Source organism: Cetorhinus maximus, chromosome 8 (genome assembly GCF_964194155.1).
Source record: "Cetorhinus maximus chromosome 8, sCetMax3.hap1.1, whole genome shotgun sequence".
Taxonomy (NCBI): Eukaryota; Metazoa; Chordata; class Chondrichthyes; order Lamniformes; family Cetorhinidae; genus Cetorhinus; species Cetorhinus maximus.
Window position 1 is genome coordinate 133,014,034 of NC_135886.1, and position 24,955 is coordinate 133,038,988.

A 24,955-nucleotide genomic window follows, 5' to 3' on the forward strand; every position below is an offset into this window, starting at 1 on the left:
TCTCCTTTGGCATTTCACTTGGATTCAAGGCCAAATGTAGTCTTCAGCTGAAGCAAGGTTGAGGGAAGGGGATAATTGGACAAGGGCATGCAGACAGGATTCATTGCCTTTTTTTTAAACATTTTAACATTCTGCCATTATTTTTATATCTTTTCATTATGGACTCCTCATTTATTATTGAAACTGACAGTGTAAACAACAACAACAACGTGTATTTATATAGCCGCTTTAAAGTGGTAAAATGTTCTGAGGTGATTCACTGGAGGGTTTTCAAACATAGTTTGACAGACAGCCACATGAGGTTACATAATGTCAGATCAGCAAAAGCTTGATCAAAAAGACAGGTTTTAAGGAGCATCTTAAAGGAGGAAGGAGAGATGAAGAGGTTTAGGTAGGGAATTCCTGTGCTTAGGGCCTCGGTAGCTGAAGGCACTGTTGCCAATGGTGGCTTAAATAAAATAAGGGATGCTGAAGAGGCCAGAATTGGAGGAGCACAGATGTTTCAGAGGGTTGTCAGACTGGACGAGGTTTCAGGGTTAGGGAGGGGTGAGGCCAATGTAGGCCAGCAAACACAGGAGTGATAGGTGAATGGGAGTTGGTATAAGTTAGAACATGGGTGCCAGCGTTTTGCATGACCTTAAGCTTTTACAGAGGATAGTGCATGGCAGTCTTGCCAGGTGTGCATTGGAATACTCAAGTCTAGAGGTTACAAAGACATGGATGAGAGTTTCAATAGCAGATGAGCTGTGATTGCATCCTCCTGCCCATGATGATTCTGCAAGACCTCCACTTCCAGGGCAATTTAATCACATCCTCCTCCCAATAGTGATGCTGCAACACCCCCACTGGCAGGACAGTATAATTACAGCATGGCAGGTTTACATAGGTAACTTCCAATGTAAATGTGGACGTAGGAATTAAGAACTTTGGACATCCTGAAGTCATGAAAGGCACATAAAAATGCAAGTCCTTTCTTTCTTTTCCTTCATTCTTTTATAATGAAAATTATTTAGAGACCCATGTTGGCACAGTCATAAGATTTTGAGATACAATATATTGGGCAGAATTTTCACCATGGCGGGCGGGCGCGCACCTGACCCGCTCAAGCATGACGCATGTTGACATCGGCCAAGCGTGCCGACGTCAAGGCGCAGTCGCGCGATAGCTGGGTCAGCAGGCACATGCCCGCCGACATTTAAAAGGCCTATTCAGGCCATTAAATTAGCAATTAATATGAATTTTCCACTGCTCGTCCAACCTTACTGTTAGCGGGCAGGCGAAAAGGCCAAGCGGCCTTTGCATTTTTTTGGAATCCTCATCCACGGACGGGATGAGGTTTCCAAAAGCAACTAAAAGTAAAATAAAAACTTTATTTTTTCATTAAAACATGTCCCTGCTCATGTGACAGAGTCACATGAGGGGACATGGTTTTTTTTTTAACATCTCTATCTCCCTGAGGCAGCTCCGCGCCTCAGGGAGATTATGCAGCGCTCAGTCACGCGCAGGCGCGAAGTTCGTGCTCGGCCCGCTCGCCGTCCTTCCCCCCCCCGCACGGGCAACCCTCAGTGCCGCTGCTAGCGTATCACACTGGGCGGGCCTTAATTGTCCTGCCAGCGTGAAATCGCGGTGCGGCGCCGATCGTGGTCGATTTCCCGAATGGCCCTGCCCGCTCTCGCCGATTCTGCCTGCTAAGGGCAAAATTCTGCCCATTGCGTTTCCCAGTAATTGGGTGTTCTACTTTCAGAAGAAAATGTTTTCTACTAATTTCAGAATGAACTGGGCTTAGTTTGTATCATTACAGTGTTGTAGAGAATAAGTTGGCAAAATAAACATTGTACAGTCCAAATTATTTATTTATTGGTACCTACCAGATAGTTGAACAGTAAGATTTTTTTGCTATAATTTATTAATTTAACATCACCTCCTACGGCCTTTACTGCCAGTGTTGGCAATATTATAGATGATAAGTGCAACACAATAACCAAGCATGTGATTCATTGGTCAAAGCCATTAATTTTTAATGAAACTGTTTGGATTAAAGAACACATTCTAATGTCTTAGCATTCCCTAATAGAAATATAAATCATTATTAAAATTTTCAGCCATCAGGAATAAAAACATTTACTTTAAAATATACTACATGCTTTTATTAAGAGCTTTGATGAATAACTGAGCAGATTATATGTAGGCACTGCTATTCCCGCCCTTCTTTGTTACATTAGCCGAGAAACTGGTATTCACACTGTGAATGTATGGTTGCTTAACTCCTGCAGAAGACATTTCTCTGATATATTGACAGAACTGCTAAAGGATTTATTTGAGATATGGCTTTATTAAACCAGTTGACAGAGGAAATCTTGTATAGATACATTAAACATTTCTCCCCTGACATCGCTGTCAAATTTTGATTATTTTTTCAAGGAAAGGATTTTACATTTGGGACTGGGCTGTGTTTATTGTTGTGTCTTGAAACAAAGTGAATTGGCACAGGTTTAACTGAAGGTGAGTATTGAAAATAGATGGGCCAGTTTGCGATTTGTCACAGCTCACAGTCTGATTCAAAGTGATACAATAAGGATCAGTTGTCCCTGCCTGGGCCCATTTGTTAGGTTATCCCCCAAAAATCTTGAGAACAGCAGAAGATACACAAAATGAAGCAGCTTAATGTTATTATTTGGCTTCACCACATAGGACTTAGGAGCAGGAGTAGGTCATTCAGCCCTTCGAGCCTGCTTTGCCATTCAATAAGACCATGGCTGATCTAGTTGTGGTCTCAACTCCATTGTCCTGTCTGCGCCCCCCATAACCCTTGACTCCCGTGTCTATCAGCAATCAATCTAACTCAGCCTTGAATAAATTCAATGTCCCAGCCTCCACTGCTTTCTGGGGAGGAGAATTCCACCAATTAGTGACCCTTGGGGAGAAAAAGATTCTCCTCATCTCCATCTTAAAGGGGAGACCTTTTATTCTTAAATTGTGTCCCCTAGTTGTACTCTCCCCCACAAGAGGAAACATCCTCCCGGTATCTACCCTATCAAATCTCCTCAGGATCTTATTTGTATCAATAAGATCACCTCTCATTTTTCTAAACTCCAATGGGTATAGGCCCAGCCTGTCCAACCTTTCTTCATAAGATACGCCCTTCATCCCAGGAATGAATTGAGTGAACCTTCTCTGAACTGCTTCTAATGCAATTATATCCTTTTTACAAATAAGGACACCAAAACTGTACACAATATATCAGATGTGGTATCACCAAGGCCCTGTACAGCTGTAGTAAAACTTCCCTACCTTTATATTCCATTCCCCTTGCAATAAATGCCAAAACTCCTCTTGCCTTCCTAAACACTTGCTGTACCTGCATACTAATTTATTGTGATTCATGTACCAGGATATCCAGATCCCTCTGTACTATTGAGTTCAGCAATCGTTCTCCATTTAAATAGTAAACTGCTTTTCTATTCCTCCTGCCAAATTGGACATGTTCACGCTTTCCCACATCATACTCCAACCGCCAAATTTTTGCTCACACACTTAACCTATCTACATCCCTTTGCAGACTCTCTACCTCCTCTTGACAATTTACTTGCCTACCTATCTTGGTGTCAAGGGCAAATTTAACAATCATAAATTCAGTCCCTTCATCCAAGTCATTGATGTAGATTGTAAATAGTTGAGGCCCCAGCACTGATCTGTGTGGCACTCCACTAATTAGAGCTTGCCAACCTGAAAAAGACCCATTTATTCCTATTCTATTCTTCCTGTTAGCTAACCAATCCTTTATCCATGCTAATGTGTTACCCCCTGCACCGTGTGCTCTTTTCATGTGAAGTAACTTTTGATGCAGCACCTTATCAAATGCCTTTTGGAAATCCAAGTACACCACATCTACAGGTTCCCCTTTATTCACCTTGCTGTTATTTCCTCAAAAAACTCCAAAAAGATTAGTTAAGCATGATTTCCTATTCGCAAAACCATGTTGACTTTGCCTGGTCCTATTATGATTTTCTAAGTATCCTGCTATAACCTCCTTAATAATGAATTCTAGCAATTTCACTATGACACACGTTAGGTTAATTGACCTATAGTTTCCTGCTTTCTTTCTCCCTCCTTTCTTGAATAAAGGTGTTACATTTAACATTTTCCAATCCACTATTTTTCTTTGGAGAGACACACATAGAGGCACATGTAAAAAAATCATAGCAAATTCCTACAAGGGGGCCCTCATTGTTGCACCCCTAGTTTATACAATCACATAGTTAAGTATTGAGTAGTAGCAGCACACTCCTGAACTTAAGACACTCAGACCACTTACAACAGTAGCCAGCACTGCTATAACCAATAGAATATCGAATGCAGGTCCTAAATTTGTAATTGCAAACAGTTATTTCTAGCCTGGGGAGGCGGTGGCATAGCAGTAGTGTCACTAGACTAGTAATCCAGAGAAATGCTCTAAAGCCCTGGGATTGAATCCCACCATCACAGATGGTAAAATTTGAATTCAATAAAAATCTGGAATTAAAAGTCTAACGATGACCATGAAACCATTGTCGAGAAAAACATCTGGTTCACTGATGTCCCTGGAAATTTGCCGTGCCTACCTAGTCTGGCCTACATGTGACTCCTGACCCACAGCAATCTGGTTGACTCTTAACTGCCCTTTGCAAAAAAGCTAAAAAAAAAGACTTCATAGGTTTGACACAACTGATCCTATAAGGAATGGAACTGGATGGACCACTAGGTATTGACTGTTCCTTCACTATTGCACTGTTCAAAATCCTGGAGCTCACTCCTTAACAGCACAGAAGTCTGGAACTTTCTGTACCTACACCACAGGGACTGCGGCGGTTCAAGAAGACAGCTCATCACCACCAAGGGCAATTAGGGATGGGCAATAAATGCTGGCTTAGCCAGCGAAGCCTACATCCCATGACTGAGTAAAAAGTTGTTTAATTTCATTCTAGCGCAAATCTACAGGGAAAAATCATTTACCACAGAAGGTGGAAGGGAAGCATATTTAGAGCAAGTCACATTGCCTCTATCTACACCTCCTTCCACTTAGCTCAGTATCTCATCTCCATTAAACATTAGAACCATGGACTAGCTTATCAGTTCATATTTCAGCAGCTAGATGGAGAGACTGGAGTTGAAACGAAGGCTTTACTCAGTGCATTAATGCAATGTGTCAACAGTTTACATAAATCATAAGTATTATAATTAATGTTTAGTTTTTTCAATGGGCAAACATATTTCATTAAGTTGTAGAGTAATGGACTTCTACAGCTCATTCAAGTAATTGTGTCTGCCCCAGTTTTGGATCTTATTCCCCTGATATTTATTTGTTTGCATCAACATTTTATTTTTCAAATATTTGTCCACTTCTCTTTTGAAAACCTTGTGATGCCTATTTCCTTTCTAATGTCTGGTTGGTATTAATAAACCTCCACATTGGAAACAAAATCTCCTAATTCCTCGCTTCAATCTTTTAAGGATGTTCCGAAACTTATGGTGTCCATTAAACGAACAAATAGAAAGTATTTCTATTGGTTGGGGAGTCTGGGACTAGGTGACATCGTCTAAAAATCAGAACCAGTCCTTTAGGAGTGAAATTAGGAAACACTTCTATACACAAAGGGTGGTAGAAGTTTGGAACTTTCTGTGAATGCAATTGATGCTGGATTCATTATTTATTTTAAACCTGATATTGACAGATTTTTGTCATTCAAAGGGATATGGGTATCTGGAGTTAGATTACAGATCAGCCATGATCTCACTGAAAAGCAAAACAGGCTTGAGGGGCCAAATGGCCTCCTCCTGTTTCTATGTTCATACCCTTGAAATACAGACTGTATTGTAGAATCTGTTAAGGTCCAGATATAACAATTGGAAACCTATTGTATAAGGGTTAATTGATGGTTCACTTTCTGCAGGTTCAACAGCAGTTCATGAAAGGAGGTCAACTGCAACAAGCCAACTTGCAAATCCAATCACATAACAGTCTGGTCACCCCACTCTTCAGTAACCCCATGATGTTTTCCCAGACTCCAACAGTGCCCTTCCCTATTTCACTGCCCTCTGATGTCAGTCAGAGTCACTCAACTACAGAATATGGCCACGACCGACAACTAAGGTACAATTATTGTCGCAATTTTTGTACTGTCTGAAAACCAAGGAAAGAGCAGTTAATTTGAGTCACATTAGGTGGAAACATTATGAAATGCAGCACAGACCAAAGTTAATCAATGGTTGGGGGGGTGGGTGGGGGTGTGTGTGTGTGGCAACAATACTACAATTTCAGACATTACTTGGAATGGCCTTTGCTAATCTTGTAGAATATACAAACTTGGCATCTGTCCACCTTCACCAAATTAAAAAAAAAAAATCATCTTCATTTCACAAATCCCCATTTTTCTAAAATGAGAATGAGGCCTACTCTTTCTCGGCGTAGAAATTATTTCTAGTGATGTTTCAGTTATTTAGGCTATTCAGTGGTTCAGGGCAAGCTGTTGAGTTCTTAAAGTTAAACATGTGGCCCTCAAGTGCTTAAAATTCACTTATTGGTATTCTGCACTGTTTCTAAGCACAATCCACAGTGTCTCAAACCAGATCCATTTAGAAATAGATGGCACAATCTGAGAGTTGTATCACTATGAATATGTCTCGAATGACAGATGGTCTAAATCTCATTATAGATCACTTATGATTCTGCCTTCATAACTATGACTACTTTAATCATGGGATTCACCTGTAATTGCAACCATAATTTGCTAACCAGCGTCATTCTGGTCGCCACCTCCTGTGCTGTAGGTAACTCCATTCTCCACCAGCACGTCCCCTCTGCGGTCTACTCCCAATGGGTTCTTAGCTGTAACCCTGCATGGGTAACCCTGGCAGCTTGTGGTCCATCCTTGCTCCTCTCCTATTCGTGATCTAAATCTTACCCTTGGCCACATCATCCAGAACTCAGAGACTACATGATCCAGGCTGTTACTATACGATCTAACAGTCTGCATAGCATCACGTCCTGGATGAATGCTCAATGTCGTTGCCATTGTGGCCATTTTGTTTGAGTCTTGTCAGTGTCGAACTCTCACTCCATTAGCCTCCCTGACTGTGTACTTTGGCAAAGGCCAAGACACATCACCCTGTTCGACCTTGAGCTGTGTTTTCACCCCCCTCCACATGTCAGTCAAAACTCTGTAGCCCAAGACCTTCCCCACACAAAGTGTTGCACACCAATCACCCACCCGTTCTAATTTAATAATCCTGGGCCTCGTTTTCAAATCGCTCCATGGTCTGGCCCACTCTCTTTGGGTAGTCCTCCAATCAAATGCACCAATCTATATCGCTAACCTCTCTGATTGAAGATTACAGTTTGTACTCTGTCCAACGCCTTCATTTCTCCAACAGAAACCGAAATTGCTTTCCAAATGCGATTGGAATCTCTGGAATCCCTTTCCAAAACCATTTCAACTTGCTAGTTCTTCCCCTGCATTAAGAAAAACATTGGCCTGATCTTGTCCTCAGCCCCCACCACCCCCACCATGTATTTCTTCCTGTTGCCCACCTTTCTCTTATCAAGTATTCCAAATTGTTCTTTCACATACCGAGTACTAAAATAATATCTTGTATGTTATGGGACCTGATACAGCACTAGAATAAATTTGCTATCCCATCATGTTCATTCTGAATCCTACAAATAATATATATGCAGTATTACTTAATTGCTAGTAAACTGCTGCAGTGAAAGAGCTGGTAAAATTATAAAAGCTCTTGTGGGATGTCACAAAACTTTGGGTTCAATGTTGCAATCAGGAGTATGAACTTTTACTTGTATCAAGTAGTGTCCACTGTGTGATTATAATCGGTCTAGGTTGCTGCATCTCAAAAGAAAAGTTGTAAATAGGCTTGATAATTAAAAAGCTATATATACAGCAACAGTCACATCTCAAGCTGAAAGAAAAACACTCAAAAGTCACAGATTTAACTGCAAGAACAACATAATTAATCTGTAATGCCGGCTAACCCTCTAACATGTGCTATGTGATCTCCAAACCTACAGGTATTACAGAGCGTACCTTTCGGTATCTTATCTGAGCACCATATAGTATCTAATACAAAACCCACACATACAAATCAGCTATCATCATGATACTAAACAAAAACATATCCATGGTTTTTCTGATTGGTGTATGTAACTTAGACTGCATCCCTTACTAAACGTACTACAATGAATTTTGCAAAAAAAAACTTAAAATCATTATTTCCCTAACTCACTGACTAAATTAATTTCTTCAATTATGTATGTCTGGTAAGTTCAGTGCATCAGAGTTCAATCACAGCTTTTTGTTCAGTATTTCACTTTCTGGAACTGTTATTTCTCTTTCACTATTTAACTGCGGCATCCCTTGTGATAATCATCAGTGTGCAATTTGATGCTCCACAATGGTCCATTCCAACTGCTTTCTCGCATACTTACAAACATCACAAACAGGAACTTTAAAATCACAAGGGCAGCATTTGACAAACACCTTTTTTGTTTAGAACGTAATCACAACACTTAAAACTTCACAACTAGACACATGCTTTGTGTCAAGATTTGCTGGTTTTCAACGTAATATCACATTGTTTTAAATCACAAATTGTTGCTCCAAACTGATTTCCACTTTCCTGTCCTGTCGCTAAATCACACAAAATCTTCATATTGCTTTGGTACTCTCCTCTCGTGCTGTGGTCTGCCTGCTGTCTCAGGAACTCTGGTCATCATGTCAGGATTAGGAAGTATCACGTCTCCTCTGGAACTGACGTTTTTCCCTCTGGATAGCTAGCTGTCTGCCTGCCGTCAGCATCGCTGCCTTGGACTTATAGATTGTTGGATGTCGGCTTCACCTCAGCCCCCACATCTGGTTCTTCTGCTGCTGTGTCTTTGTCACCATGATACTTTTTGATGCGTGAAGAATTTTTGTCATACAGTACTCCTTCTAGGAACTACACAGTCACACGGTTTCCCTTTTGGTGATGACAGTGTAGGGCTTGAGGAGCTGTGTGTTTGATCCTCTCTCAGTAGCCGTGACAGTGAGTTAGCCGATGTTCGTCTTTCCAGTAATGTGAGCCACCTTGTACTTGTACTGCTGGAGTCCCAAAACCCATCTTTCAATTCTGGCACATGGTTTGAATCTGGCAGAATAAATCACTTCTAATGGCTCGTGATCCATCACTAATTCAAACTCAATTCCAGACAAGCATGCATGGAATCTTTCAATGCCCTCATCAATCCTGGGGCCTCTTTCTCCCCTCTCCACATCTGTCAGAGATCTGCTCACATGGGTAATGATTCTCAGGCCTTCAGCATGCATCTGCATCAGCGCTGCCCCTAATCTTACTGGACTGACAACTGCTATGACTTTCATTGGTGCATTTGGATCGTAGTATCCTGGGGTTCAAGCACTTGTCAAGCTTTGTCCAAAACTTTGAAGGCAGCTTTCTGATCTTCTTCAAATCTGAACCGTTCATTATTTCTCATCAACTTCCTCGATGGACCAGCCAGGGTAGCGAGGCTTGGGATATACCTCGCACAATAGTTCATAAATCCCAGAAAACTTCTTATTTTGCTGTCCTTTTGTGGTTCACAAGCCTCTGCTATTGCTTCTATCCTGTCTTTCTCTGCATGTCAACACAGAGTCTGATTTCACCATTTAGTTTAGGCACGACCACAAAAGGATCACCCACGATGTTAATCCTTCAACTGGCTCCATGATGTCTTGGCCGATCAGTTCCTTGATCTTTGCCTCAACATTCCCCCTCAGGCCAAAACGTGTTCTGTGTACAGGCTGAGCTACAGGCTTCATGTTCTTGTCAATGGTTAATCTCACTTGGCAGCTGTGTAACTACCTGATTCCTGGAAAGACTGCTCCAAACTCCTCTCTACACTTCACATAGGATTTCGCAGAATTCTTGTGTAGCACCCCCGAGGCTTGGGCAGTTTCTCTGCTCAGAAGAGGTTCACTATCCTCCTCAATCACTACAAATTCTGCCTCTACATTCCAACCCCCAGCTCTCACATCCGCAATGAAGCAGCCAACAGTTTGAAGTGGGGTTTTCAATGTGTAAGGATAGAGTTTTTTGACATATTTGAGATGTGCACTTGATTCACTTTGTCTTCAGCTCCTCCCGCAATGCTCTGTCGATGACATTACTGTCACTGCCTGAATCTACAATAATGCTCACTTCAGCACCACCAACAATCACTGGAACTTTCTCATGGCTGCTCCTATTGATAGAAAAAATGTATCCACGATTGCAATTTGTGTCCTCACTCTCTGCATCTTCTTCAACTCATTTCAGTTGGGCTACTTTCATTCCTCTTTCCTTTGTATTGTTTGCCAGGCTTCCATCTCTGTTCAGCTTTGCTTCTTCACTTCTTGGCAAAATGGTCTTTGCTCCTACATTTTCTGCATATCTTTCTCTTGACAGGCAGGAGGTATCTTTTCCATAGTGCTCCAAGTTACCACATCTGAAACGCTCTCTCTCAGGCTTTCACTGTTTACATTTACATGGACCTGGATTCCGCTTGGTTAACCTCAATTTTTGTCATGCTAATAGAGGTGGGACCAAGTTTCATACCATAAAATTGTCCATCCTCTGAAAATAGCAACTGCATTGGGAGCAAAGTGCCATCCAACGTTAAGTCACCTCTTCTTTCCAGCAGCCTACGCCTCAATTTATTCGACTTGCAATGTTGGATCCCCTGATGCATTACCTGGTTATTCAGATCTGTCTCAACATAATTGCATCCATCCAATGCCTGCCTCAAATGGGTCACAAATTGGGCGATTGTTTCCCCTCCCCTCCTGTCTCATCTGACAGAAAACATGCCTTTCGAATGTGGCATTTGGTGTCACTACATAACGGTCCTTCAAAGCTTTCACTGCGTGTTCATAAGTTGCCTTCTGTCCCATATGAGTCAACATCTTGAAAGTCTCCCTCACCGAAGCACCTGCATTGAACAACAACAAGGCCCATCACTGTGCCTTCTGCACCATCGTCGCCCCGTCCAAAAACAGGCGGAGACTGTCAGAGTACACGTCAAACTCCTCCAGCTACACTTTCCATTTCACATTGATGGTACTGGCACCACCATCAGATCTAACGGCTCAATTCCCAGGACTGCAGGCAAATCAGCTCCAGCAAATGCCGTGCCGCAATCCTAACTATCTCCATATTTATTGTCATTGTTAATGTCACACCTCAGGCTGAAATAACAACATTCAAAGTCACAGATTTAGCTGCAAGAACTACATCATTTAATCCACCATGCTGGCTGTCTCCCTAACATATGCTCTTTGACCTTCAACCACCGCTCCCCCCAGGACAGATGACCCCCATACAGTGTTCCTGACAGCAGGGGTGTAATGCCAAATTTTGAGGTGCAGGAGCTCCAAGAAAATGTGCTGGCCACATCATTTCTGAATTTACTATAACATTGTTTTCCTATGTATTAATCATTTGAGTCCCCAAGCGTCAGTAAAACTATGCTTTTTAAGAGAAAAATATTAGTGCTGGTAGGCATTTTATTTCCAACCATGTGGTATTTTGAATCATTAGTCTTTTGCATAGCTAGAATTCCATTATGCAATGGTTCAATTATTTAATTCAAGCCTATTAAAAATATGAATTACAGAAGTCTTTACTTACTTTTGGCTGGGGGATGGTATATAGAGGGACCACTGCTTTTCTTGATTTATATTTATAACCTAGGCCTGGGTGTACAGGGCCCAATTTCAAAATTTGAAGATGATGCAAGACTTGGAAGTATTGTGAGGAGGATAGTGACAGACTTCAAGAGGATATAGACAGGTTGGTGGAATGGGCAGACACCTGGCAGATGAAATTTAACCTTGAGAATTGTGAATTGATACGTTATGGTCAGAAGAATGAGGAGAGGTGACATAAAACAAAGGGCACAATTCTAAAGGAAAGGCAGGAGCAGAGGGAGGGACCTGGGTGTATATGTGCATAAATCATATGGCTACTCGGGCTCCACTGGACCCCGCCACTCCTGCTGTGTCACGCTCTGGGCCCTGGAACTTAGCTTCAAAACTTACCTTCCCACTTTTTGCTGCTCGTCCAATCACAGCAGCTTTACAGCATTTTTCAAATAGTCACTTGAGGTTTGGTTGCACTGAGTTGGACAAGTTAAATAGAAGTTGCCAGAGCACCTATCATCATGACAGCTAGCAGTCAGGTTAAGGCAGTAACTGAATATTAGTTTCGTTCATGCACATAATCCATCAATTCAATGTTCATAATCTAACCTGAACTGTTCACATGAATTACAGCCTTTTAGTTCATGTCGAGCTATGATCATTTATGAACTAAGTGAAGGGTGCTCTCACTCGCATCTCTAGCACTGAGAGAAGAGAAAAGAGAAGATAGATAGGTAAATAAGGAGAAGCTGTTCCCGCTCATGAAAGGATCAAGAACAAGAGGGCACACATTTGAAGTGATTTGTAAAAGAAGCAAATGTGATGTGAGAAAAAACTTTTTTTTTACACAACGAGTGGTTTAGGTCTGGAATGCACTGTCTGGAAATGCGATGGAGGCAGGTTCAATCAAGGCATTCAAGAGGGCATTAGATGATTATTTGAATAGAAACAATGTGCAGGAGTATGGGGACAAGGCAGGGCAAAGGCACTAGGTCATAATGCTCATTTGGAGAGCTGGCGCAGACATGATGGGCTGAATGGTCTCCTTCTGTGCCGTTAAAATTCTGTGATTCTGTGATACCATCATTTTTCGCTTGGCTCTTTTTCAGGTTATTTTTGAATCAACCCATTCTTTCTAATATGCCAAACAGCAGTGGAAATGAACAGCCATCGCAGAATAATACAGCCAGACAACAGGCAAAGTATGAATTTCAAGATTATCTCAAAGCATAGCAGCACAGTCACAAAGGGTTCCTGGAAGCATTGGATACAGTAGCCTGGAAATCACTGTGAATTACATTATTATACAAATGCTTAATGCACCTCAGTTATTTTAACAGTCATTAGCCCACTTAAAATATACGGGTAAATGCTGGCATTGCAACAGTGAAGTCAGTGTTCATAAAATCTCACTGGCGGTCATTTCCTGATCTTTTTAGTGGTTATCAAACTGTGATGTAAACATAGTGAAGGGTCTGTCAGAAACGGATAAGATTTAATCAATGCAGGTTGCCCAAGATAAGTTGAGCAAGACTGACGGGGAGATTGATATGACTATTACCTAAGCAAAATCTTACTCTCTAGGTATTGATCCAATCCAAGGTAATGGGATTGGTAAGTCATAAAAAGACTCACCAGCTATTATATTAATCCCAGTTATGTTCAGATATCTGTGACAAACACTGGATGCCAGTTATGTTGCAGTACTGAAAACAAAAATAGACAATTAGTTTTTTTTTTAATTCATTCATGGGATGTGAGCATCACTGGCTGGGCCAGTATTGCCCATCCCTAACTGCCCTCGTGAAGATGGTGGTGAGCTGCCTTCCCCCTTCAGGGGAGAAAATCTGCCATCCTTACGCCCATGTGGTTGACACTCTGCCCTCTGAGATGACCTAGCTAACAGTTGTATCAACCAGCTGCAGTAAGCACTGTAGGTACCTACACCACACACATTACATCAGTTAAAGAAGGTGGCTTAACACCAGTACCTGCTCAAGGACAATTGGATGGGCATTAAATGCTGGCCTTGCCTGTGATGCTCACATCCCAAGAACAAAGAAACACATTAGGACTGATCTGTCTTAAAGGAGACAACTCCAATATGGAGAATGGAAATAGAAATTACAGAAAATACACATATCCCTATTAGCTGTGTCCATAGGGAGCTAATGCCCAATTCGTGCACTGGCTACCATGCAAGGTTAGATGATCATGTGGCCCTGAATCTCGCTACAACTAGCACTCATCCAGCTTCCTTTGAAGCAGTTTTTATTGTTTACCCATCAGAATCACAGAAACACAGTGCAGAAGAGGCCCTTCGGCCCATCAAGTCTGCACCGACATGTGAGAAACACCTGACCTACCTAGCTAATCCCATTTACCAGCACTTAGCCCATAGCCTTGAATGTTATGATGTGCCAAGTGCTCATCCAGGTACTTTTTAAAGGATGTGAGGCAACCCGCCTCCACCACCCTCCCGGGCAGTGCATTCCAGACCATCACCACCCTCTGGATAAAAAAGTTTTTCCTCACATCCCCCCTAAACCTCCTGCCCCTCATCTTGAACTTATGCCCCCTTGTGACTAACCCTTCAGCTAAGGGGAACAGCTGCTTGCTATACACCCTGTCCATGCCCCTCATAATCTTGTACACCTCAATCAGGTCACCCCTCAGTCTTCTCTGTTCCAACAAAAACAACCCAAGCCTATCCAACCTCTCGTCATAACTTAAATGTTTCATCCCAGGCAACATCCTGGTGCATCTCCTCTGCACCCCCTCCAGTGCAATCACATCCTTCCTATAATGTGGCAACCAGAACTGCACACAGTACTCCAGCTGTGGCCTCACCAAGGTTCTATACAACTCCAACATGACCTCTCTACTTTTGTAATCTATGCCTCGATTGATAAAGGCAAGTGTCCCATATGCCTTTTTCACCACCCTTCTAATGTGCCCCTCTGCCTTCAGAGATCTGTGGACACACACGCCAAGGTCCCTTTGTTCCTCAGAACTTCCTAGTGCCATGCCGTTCGCTGAATACTTCCTTGTCAAATGACTCCTTCCAAAGTGTATGACCTCATACTTTTCAGGGTTAAATTCCATCTGCCACTTATCTGTCCATTTGACCATCCCGTCTATATCTTCCTGTAGCCCAAGACAATCAACCTCACTGTTAACCACCTGGCCAATCTTTGTGTCATCCGCAAACTTACTAATCCTACCTCCCACATAGTCATCTATGTCATTTATATAAATAACAAATAATAGGGGACTGAGCACAGATCCCCGTGGTACGCCACTGTGAACAATCGATTTGCTGCAGGTTATCACTGACCAAACACTTTGTACAGCACCAGATTATGTTATCCCAATTGGGTAAACATTACTTCATGCATTAAACTAATACAACCTGTGCCAGATTTTCAATGAGTCCTACCTTGTGAATTTTGTGGTCTTGTATTTTCAGGTATATCCAAGATCAGCAGATGCTGACAGCGCTAGCAATGCAACCAATCAGCTGTAGTGCGGTCATTGTCCCTTCTCCAAGCTCCATGGCTATCCAACATCAAAGCTTCTCTTCACACCAGCAGGCCTCTGTCCAACAGCAACATGCCCATCATTCCATGCAGCCGCAGCAGCAGCATCAATATCTTCAGGTACAAAGTCCCATGAGCGTGTATAAGCTACATAGAGAAACGGTATCTTAAAGATACAGGCAGCAAACTGTGGTATTAACATTCGAAGATTTTTGTTCTCAATGTCACAAGAAATATCATGACATGACCTGAGCACTGCCCTGCCTTCAAACTATTAAATAAAGAGAAATTAAATATTCATTTTACATGGATTTTAAGTAGTTCTCAAAAAAATAAACAACCATGGATGCCTTCACCCCTTGTAAACTATTTTGCAACGTCCGCCCCTTCTTGCACTCATTTAATACAAGAGGAGCAAGGGAAAGAAAGGGGTACAGGGCAAAGACCACGATAAAAGGAAGAGTTATGGTTTCACATGAGTCCAGAGTCCAGAATCAAAATGTCCAGTGGTGAATTCCTTCAGAGGTTAGCAGGCTGGAACTGTGGAAGGGTGATCCATCTTTCCAGAAGCAAGATGGAAGAAGGCACATAAAGATGAATTAGTCTTGAAGGCACAGATACAGAAGTTCCAATGTTCCAGTATTCACAGTGTAGATGAGGGCCAGACACTTCAGCTGGACAGAGCTCTTTCTGCTGTCACCTGATGGATGATAAAATGGTAGACTGCCTGGGTTTAGTTCCACACAGCAATATTACAGGTTCTAGCAGCTTGGGGGAGGTCACATGACATATCTTCCACTTCTTCTCCTGGGTGTTGGATAAAGGATGTATTTTCCAGAGTCTCGACCCATGAGGTGTTTAATAGAGGAGTCAGGTCCCTTTTATCCTTTGCAGACATAATGTCTCCATTGGCCAGAGATCTGCCTTAGAAATATAAAGGGGGTTGGTGCATTTCTTTGGAATTTGATTGTCGGCATTCACAGGGGGCAATAGCACAAGGTCCCTGCAGGTTTCTGAAGGTTAGGAATTCCCCTGGTAGGAGTCATTTTTTTTTTCCCTTCCTGGCTTCTGGCTGGGACACCAGACACAGCTAGAGAATCAATGACAAAGACTGTACCTCCCACTCTTGCATCATTACCTCTAGGGGTGTCCCCCAATGTCTATCTTTGGTCCCCTTCTATTTCCCATTTACTTCCTTCAATTAAATATTGGGAAGACTGAAGTCATTGTTTTCAGTTCCCACGCCAAACTCCATTCCCTACCTAATAACTCAATTCCTCTCCCTGGCAGCAGTCTGAGACTAAGCCAGACTGTTCAAAACCTTTGTAATATAATTGACCCCGAGATGCACTTCCAACCTCATATTCGCACCATCACTAAGACTGTCTATTTCCACCTCTATTACATCGTTGTGATTCTGCGATTGCCTGACTTTGTCCCTGCCTCAGCTCATCTGCTCCTAAAACTCTCATTCATGCCTTTGTTACATCTAGACGTGACAATTCCTATTTACGTCTGGCTGGTCTCACACATTCTACCCTCTGTAAAATCAAGGTCATCCAAAATTCTGTGGGTCGTGTCTTAACTCACACCAAATCCCGTTCCTCTATCACCCCTGTGGTCGCCACCCTACGTTGGCTCCCAGTCAAGCAACGTCTTCATTTTAAAACATTCATCCTTGTTTCCAAATCCCTCCATGACTTTGCCTTTCCCTATCTCTGTAATCTCCTCCAGCCCCACAACCCTCCGAGATATCTGCACTCTTCTAAGTCTGACCTCCACAGCGTCTCCAATTTTAATTGCGCCTCCATTGATGGCCATGCCTTCAGTTGCCTGGGCCTCAAGCTCTGGAATTCCCTCTCTACACCTCTCCACCTTTCTACTTCACTTTGCTCTTTTAAGGAGCTCCTTAAACCTATGTCTATGACCAAGCTTTTGCTCATCTGCTCTAATAGCTCGTTATGTGGCTTGGTGTCAAATTTTAGTTTGTTAACACTTGAAAAGTACCATGACACATTCTATTGCATTCATGGCACTATACAAATGCAAGTGCTTGTTGTAGTTCTATTTATAATGCTGTCCTGTACAAAAAAATGCAAAGGAACTGGAGGAGACTATTCAGCCCCTCTACCACTGAATGAGATCGTGGCCGATTTGTGACCTAACTCCTTTGCCCCATATTTCTTAATACCTTTGGTTAACAGAAACAACCAAATACAATACAATCCCAACACACTATACCCCCAACTGTTTATGGCTGAGGTTTATACAACATATAACAATGCAATTTCAATAAAATATCTGTCATATCTCCTGGAGAAATATCGCATTACTTCTTGATTTATCTTGTTGTCACTTGCAGTGAAGGATTGAGATTTGGTACTGTATTTGTTATGGTGCTGGATTATCCCCAAATGGAAAGCTGCAGAATTAACAAGAGTTGCTGCATTGTTGTAAAAACCTAACTGGTTCACTCGTGTCCTTTACCCCCTGTCACCCCTCCCTGCCTGCTTGTGACTCCAGTCCCACACTATGTAGCTGACTCTTAGAATCATAGAGTGATGTAGTGAAGGAGGAAGCCATTCAGCCCATTGTGCTTGTGCTGGGTCTTTGAAAGAGCCAGCCAATTAGTCCCACTTACCTGCTCCTCCCCCACAGCACTGATTTTTCTTTAGCATTGTGAAAGTTAGGGTTGAATCTGCTTCCACCATCTGTTACCCTTTCAGGCGGTGCACATTCCAGATCATAGCAACTCGTAACCTAAAAAAAATGCTCACATCCTCTCTGTCTTTCTTGTCACGCACCTTAGATCTGTGTTCTTTGTTTATTGACTTTGCTGCCACAGGAAACAGTTTCTCCTTATTTACTCTGCCAAAACGATTCATGATTTTGAACGCCTCTATCAAATCTCCCCCTGAACCGCCTCTGCTCTGAAGAACAACCCCAGCATCTCCATCAGAGCTGAAGAGAAGTAGAAACGTGATGGATTTTATACGCTTTAAGAGGGGGTGGAGCAGGTGGCGCAAGATAGATCAGGGACAGGTGGGAGCTAAAGAGAGATTGACAAAGAAGTTATGGACACAAGGCAAAGCGAGTGTTAACAGTAGTGGTAAAGACTCCCATCTATCCCTTGCCTTCTATCTTCTCCACCTGCTCCACCCCCTCTTAAACGGTATAAAATCCATCACATTTCTACTTCTCTTTAGCTCTGAAGAAGAGTCATATGGACTCGAGATGTTAACTCTATTTCTCTCTCCACAGATGCTGCCAGACCTGTGGAGCTTTTACAGCATTTTTTGTTTTTATTTCAGATTTCCAGCATCTGCAGCATTTTGCTTCCAGTCTCTCCACATAACTGAAGTCCCTCATCCCTGGTATCATTCTAGTAAATCTTTTCTGCGTCCTCTCTTAACGTTTTGAGAAATTGCCTCGCATGCCACACTGCAATCATTCTCCTTTCAGCCCCACAAGGCAGTCTCACCAATTCTAGGCGACTTAGTGTTCATCTCCCAATGACACACATGCTTTGCAAATGCAGATATATAGCAGCCACTCTCAGGAATTCATCCCTTCTGAATGCATTTTTCCTCCTGCCATGCCACTGAGGTTGAGACACAAAATAGAGGCTTGATCTTCATTGTGGAGGGATGGGGGGGTGGTGGGGGAGTCAGGGAGAACGGGGGGTCAGGGGAAACAAGCCAACGTGGAACATGTTAACATCTGACTGCTAGTTGCAGACCCTGTTGGTAGAGCTCTTAGAGGAAGATGGAAGGAATAGTGAAATGGATGGAAAGCCGAAAAGCGAGGGAGGTGAAAAAGTTTCTATGACAAACAGACCCTTTTTGTGTCGAGTTGAAACGAATCAATTTGTAACAAAATGTTTTTATTTGTTTAGCAAGTGCCACCAAGTGGAATGATACAAGGTGACCAGTTGCAACCTCTTTTCCTGGCATCACCTCCTCACGTTAACATGGGGTACCTCTCGCAACATCAACCCCATGGGACACAAAATGGCACCAGCGACCTCTCAGACTTGTCCAACATTCAGTTGCCACGGTAACCAAGGACCCGCCGAAGGCAGACAACACGTGGCCACAAATTGGACATACCGCAATGGTAAATTTGTGGGTGAAGGGCAAACGTTCAACCGACGGCTCACGCACACACGGGAGGGATGGGTACGGGGCTACACCCCTTCCGTGGAAGCATGCGTGGCATCTTTCAGGCTGAAGAAATGCAGAAACCCAGCAAGGCAGACAGAGGTGGCCACACCTTTCATGAAGGAGGCTGCTGTCTTCACAGAGCAAACTTACAAAAAGATCCAGATTCACTTTCTCTGCTCACCTGGTCTCTCAGATCTGTTCCTAAAAACAAGCCTGAAGGATGATACGAGATCAACAAACGTACCGCTGGAACAGTTTTACAACAACGTTTTCTCCTTACAAATGGACTCTTGAGGAATTGTCTTCTTGCCAAGCAAAATAATTGTTTAGCAAACACAGTGCGTTCTGTGTTACAATCACCTCATTGGTCACAATTTATAACTGCAGTTTTTGGTATCATTCATTAGTCAATGGGAGATATGCTTCACTTAAAAATTCACACGAAAGCATAATTGTGACTAAACTGTCACAACATAAAGCAATCACAAAGACAGCATTACTGGTAAAATGATGGCAAAGTGACCTTGTTAAAAGCTGTGTTAACTGTGCAGTCAGTTTTGTCAGGTGTTGCGTTACATAGCCTGCGCTTTTTGTCTTTTTATTTATTCATTCACAGGATATGGGCATCACTGGCGAGGCCAGCATTTATTGCCCATCCCTATGCTAATGGTTACCATTGGCAGGAGGTCAGGTGTGATGCTGTGAAATTGTTTCTGGTTGTGCTGCAGTCACTTACAGATAGCTAGAGTTGCAAGACAAACACACTGTAAACATTACTCTGTCTATATTCTTTCTTTAAACAACACATTTATTTTCAAAATAGCTTTACTACTTTATATTTTTTAAAAGAAGACAATCATTCAAATTTGACCACCACTAAGTGAAAATCTTAATCTCCTCTTGGTTCAGAACCAAATGCTTCACTGTGGAACCCACTGAAAACTTAACACAATGGCCCAGATTTTGCAATTTTCAGTAGTGCTCTGTTAAAACCCAGTTTCACTGCGTTCAATAAGGTGCAACTTTCTCAAGGGTTTTTTTTTACAGTGAGATTAACAGCATTAAGAGTGGAAATTCTCATTATTTCATAAGATTTACTAATGATTTTGGCCTAGGGGTGCCTCAGCAGTGCAGCCTGGGAGGAATGTAGAATCACTAACAACTTCTAGATATCTGCATTATTCTGTGCATGTGCAGACTCCAGGAGTTGAGACAAGAGCAAAATACTGCAAATGCTGCAAATCTGAAATAAAAATAAAAATGCTGGAAATGTTCAGGCAACACCTGAGGAGAGAAATAGTGTTAATGGCTGGGATCTAATGTCGGTAATGGGGTCTCGCTTACTGTTTGGAGAACCAGCGGGAACCCTGCATCACTGCCGTGGGGGAAGCCTGAGGAAATTAACTGCCCACCAGACCCTTAACTGGCCAGCGTCTGGCCTTCCCCAGGATTTATGACCTCTGAGGTGGAAATCCCGCCCCTGAGACCTGCCGGCCAATCAGAGGTAATGCTCCAAGGGCTTCACCTGGGATCATCGCTGGATCCCTGGACACAGGTGAATGGAGCAGGATGGGGGTTTGCAGGGGGAGCTGTGTGACTCCCATTAAATCCCTGGGCGATCATTAAATCCCAGTGGGCTCAGGGATAATTGGTGTCAAGTGGCTCATTAATGAGCCTGATTGACATCTCGCTACGAGTGGGTGAGTTGCTTACATTGGTCCCTTCCTGCCTCTAACTTAATCACTGGCAGACTGACAAACAGTGTCCCACGCGATTTAGTGGGCCTGGCCATCATGTTTCCCGTGGTGACCAGCTGGACTAAATTCTGCCCAATGTTTCAGGTTGCTGATGAACTGATGTCTGATGAAGGCTCACCATCTACCTGAAACGTTGGGCTGGATTTTCATCTTAGAGGCGAGTAGCTAGCTGGAAATTTGCCAGCTCGGTGTACCTGCCTCAGGAAAAAGTGCCCCGAATGGCGTAATTTTCATTCCCGGGGCCAGGATAGAGTGGGGCCTGCTGCCCCTGGATGCAGACCGGAGGTGGCCACAGGGGTTGCTGAGAGCTGAAATGGGCTTGTTAAAAAGCCCGCCTCAGTTCTCTAGAACTTTACCCTGTTGTTTTGGTAAATATTAGGCCCTCTATCGCTCACACTTCACACCCCTTCACCCGCTCCCAATGCCAACTCATAGCAACCCATGCCCCCAACTCACCCCCAATGGCCCTTCATGCCCTCCACGCCAACTCATGGCACTTCCATGTCCATTCACCCAACATATACTCTACACAGAACCAATGAACCCTAGAGTAACAATGACATGTGCGGAAAAGCTTTAAAAAAGCCATTCACAACCTCTTTTAAAAACACCACTGTTACGACAACCCCATAAACCCTACACAACAGACTGTTAAAGAATCAATAGCAGGAACTATAAACACTTGACACCTCTTTATCTTGTGTAAATAAACATTGAACCATTGACAAAATGGATTTATAGAAAAATAGTTGTCAATCAAGCAATGTTTTCTTTTTCAGCAAACTAATAGGTCTGGGCTCTCAGCCAAGCCTAGTTAACTATGTTTCTCTCCACAGATGCTGCTTGATCTGCTGAGTATTTCCAACATTTTCTGTTTTTATTCCAGAGGTTGCTGCTAGTTTTGGTGGAGTAATGAAGGTGGATAGTATTAGTTTCACCATCATTATCAGTGCAAAATCTGGGCCATTAAAACACTCTGCCAGCGTACTGTACACTGTGTGTAAACCGTAACACTAGTTAGTGCATTATTTTTTAAAATTCAGGTCTAATAATAATTCACCCAGAATCAAATGCTCCCTGATTCTTGCAACAGTTAATACATTCTCAGGAACTAAAAATCCAAATAATATCTAAAAATGCCTCTACTGCTTTTCAAGCATGCAACTAATTATATATGTTTTGTTTGTAAATTCCGAACTAAACAGGGAAATTGAGGTTTAAATCTGTGGCTTGTGAGCTAAATTCTACTCTGTAAGGATGAGTCCAAATGCACATGTGAATGTATGTCCATATTTTCTTCATCACGTAAGTCATTCAGATTTGTTCAAGTACAAATCCTGTTTCCTTTCGATTATAATGTTCTATGTGGACACCCATGAGGAAGATTGTCTGATTATTTGCTTCAAGGAAATAATCGCACTACACTAAATTTTTCTTACCTGCCCAATTCAGACAGTTCAGCTCCTACACTAATCAGCTGCAATAGCTTTCCTGTACGTTCAAACTTCCCTGTATTGTACTGCCAATGATCCGAACTTTTCCCTGACTGTGTCCACAAGCCAGCAAGTGAGGATGCTACTCCTGTAGGAATACGAGTAGAACTTTTAGATTCTTCTATCAATTAGTCACCAAATAAACATCCACTTGTCTGTCAATCTATTACCCTTTCCTTGGTAACACAAACTAGTTCATGTACATTGTTCGGCTTTGACGCATTGTTATTTATGTGTAAACTAACACAGATAACATCAATGAGATTTTTAAGGTAAGATTGTAAGAACTCTGGAATTGACAATTCAATCAATCCTCATGAATGGTAAATCAATCGATAGTAATAGATATGGCAGAAGGCTTTCGTTTTTAAAACCTGGCATCCAGCAGGGTGAAGGGTTGAAGAGCGGAAGATACATAGAATTTCAATAGAACAAATTACTTGCCATGGACAATGTGATGGATACCCTTACACTTTGACAGTCATTAAGTAAAATCTCATTACCAGCCTGCCTATCATAGTTACATTATCTTGTGTCTGTTGTTTTCTGAGATGCATTTTGAGCTTGTATCCCTCTGGAAGATCAGATATTGTGACAGTTAATCAGACGGTGTGTTTACCTGTGGACGAAGGTGAGAGTATGCACTTTGGAGTCATTGTTTGTCTGGTTATGTATTGGACAAACAGTGGGGTGTGTTAAATGATGCAAATATTGTATTATACTAAATTCTGTACAAAAATATCCTTATAATAGCAAATTAGTTTTATTTTATATGATGTAACAGGTCATTTTGAATTATGAATGTTCCTATTCAATGAAAATTTGTTACAGAAAAAGTGTCTTACAGAAAAGGGGTGGATAATTTATGTCTTTACGTGAATAAATGATCTTTGCACAACTCCACTGGACTTTCTCATCAGGTTTTGACTGTCATTTTCTGTACAGATTAGTTCTGAAATACAGTTAACTTCAAAATATAAACACAAATCGTGAATAACTTAATCGAATGATGTTACTGAAGCTGACAAGGAAACAACAGTGTATGAGCTACATGAAGAAAAGATCCATTCTTACATTCTTGGCACAAACATCTTGAAAATTTCTTGCCAGTGTCACAAAGAAAACGATAGCGGGAGAAGCGAAAGTTACCTATGAGAGAATATTTATTTTCTGTAACTTGCTGCAAAGGGACGTCAGGTGAACACACGATGGTGGCACAGAATGTTGGATAGCCTATGATAGATTCTGTGGGTGGTTTTTCGATTGTGGATTGTCCAGGTTTGCCATCATTATCCCTGTAAAAACGGACCACAGCTTAAGGACGTCGGGCATGGGCAGATTAACGTGGGGCAGGATTTTCGGGTCATCGGGCAGCAGGCATGGCAGGTGGGCCCAGGAGCAGCCGGGGGGACAGTCCGCTGGCCAGCAATCGGCCCCTGACCGCGATTTCATTGCTGGCTGACCAATTAATGGCCAGCCAGCGTGAAAGGTGCACTGAGAAGCTCAGCGCTGCCAGGGTGGGGGCGTGGGAGGGCGAGGGCTGAAATCTGCAGAGGCACTGGGGAGAGCGCACTGAAAGCTCCCCGAAGGCAGACAGCTGCCTCAGGAAGCTAAATAATTTTATCAAAAATAAAGATCTTGAAAATCTGAAGAAAAAATTGCCCCTACATAGGACTCTCACTCACTCACTCACAGGAGCGTAAACATAATAAAAATTACGTCGACATTTTCATCTTTTTTTTTAAATTTAACTATGGCAACCTCATCCCACCCGTGGATAAGGTTTCCTCAAAAGTCCAAAAGCCGCCTGACTGATTTGCCTGCCCGACAACTGTAACGTTGGCAGCAAAAAGTACAGCTGAATTCCTCGTAATGGCCTTAACAGGCCTCTTAATTGCCAGCGGGCGCGCTGCCGACCGGAATATCGCGTGAGTGCCCGATGACGTCGGGACGCTCGCCTGACGTCATCGCGCGCTACTTCACGCTTGAGCGTGTCGGGTGCACGCCCACACGCCAAGCAGAACATCCTACCCGTGGAAATCTTGAAGTTGCCATACGTCACAGGCTGCGCTGTAGACCCCAACTGATCAAGTACTCATTGAAATCTGCAGATGCGATAGTCCCATTCACCCTTTTCTTTTAGAAATCCCATAAATGCTCAATGAAATATAACAGGATATTTAATCATGATCTGAATAATAAAATGACTTGTTTGGTGGTAGTTACGTTTGAGGAGTGTTGATACATCTCTCCAATATGAGTATTAGGCTTTCTAACCTAAATTTTAAAATTTTGTTT

At 42.5% G+C, this 24,955-nt stretch overlaps 1 protein-coding gene across 1 annotated transcript in view; it reads left to right on the plus strand.

Annotated features, from left to right (window-relative positions):
* npas2 (neuronal PAS domain protein 2) overlaps positions 1–19,304 on the plus strand; it is a 77,527-nt gene extending 58,223 nt beyond the window's left edge. Inside the window, exons 17-20 of the mRNA XM_078546177.1 lie at positions 5,931–6,130; positions 12,815–12,907; positions 15,175–15,364; positions 19,140–19,304. Coding sequence (XP_078402303.1) covers positions 5,931–6,130; positions 12,815–12,907; positions 15,175–15,364; positions 19,140–19,304 — 648 coding nt within the window. The remainder of the gene's footprint in view (positions 1–5,930; positions 6,131–12,814; positions 12,908–15,174; positions 15,365–19,139) is intronic.
* The last annotated feature ends 5,651 nt before the right edge of the window (positions 19,305–24,955 follow it).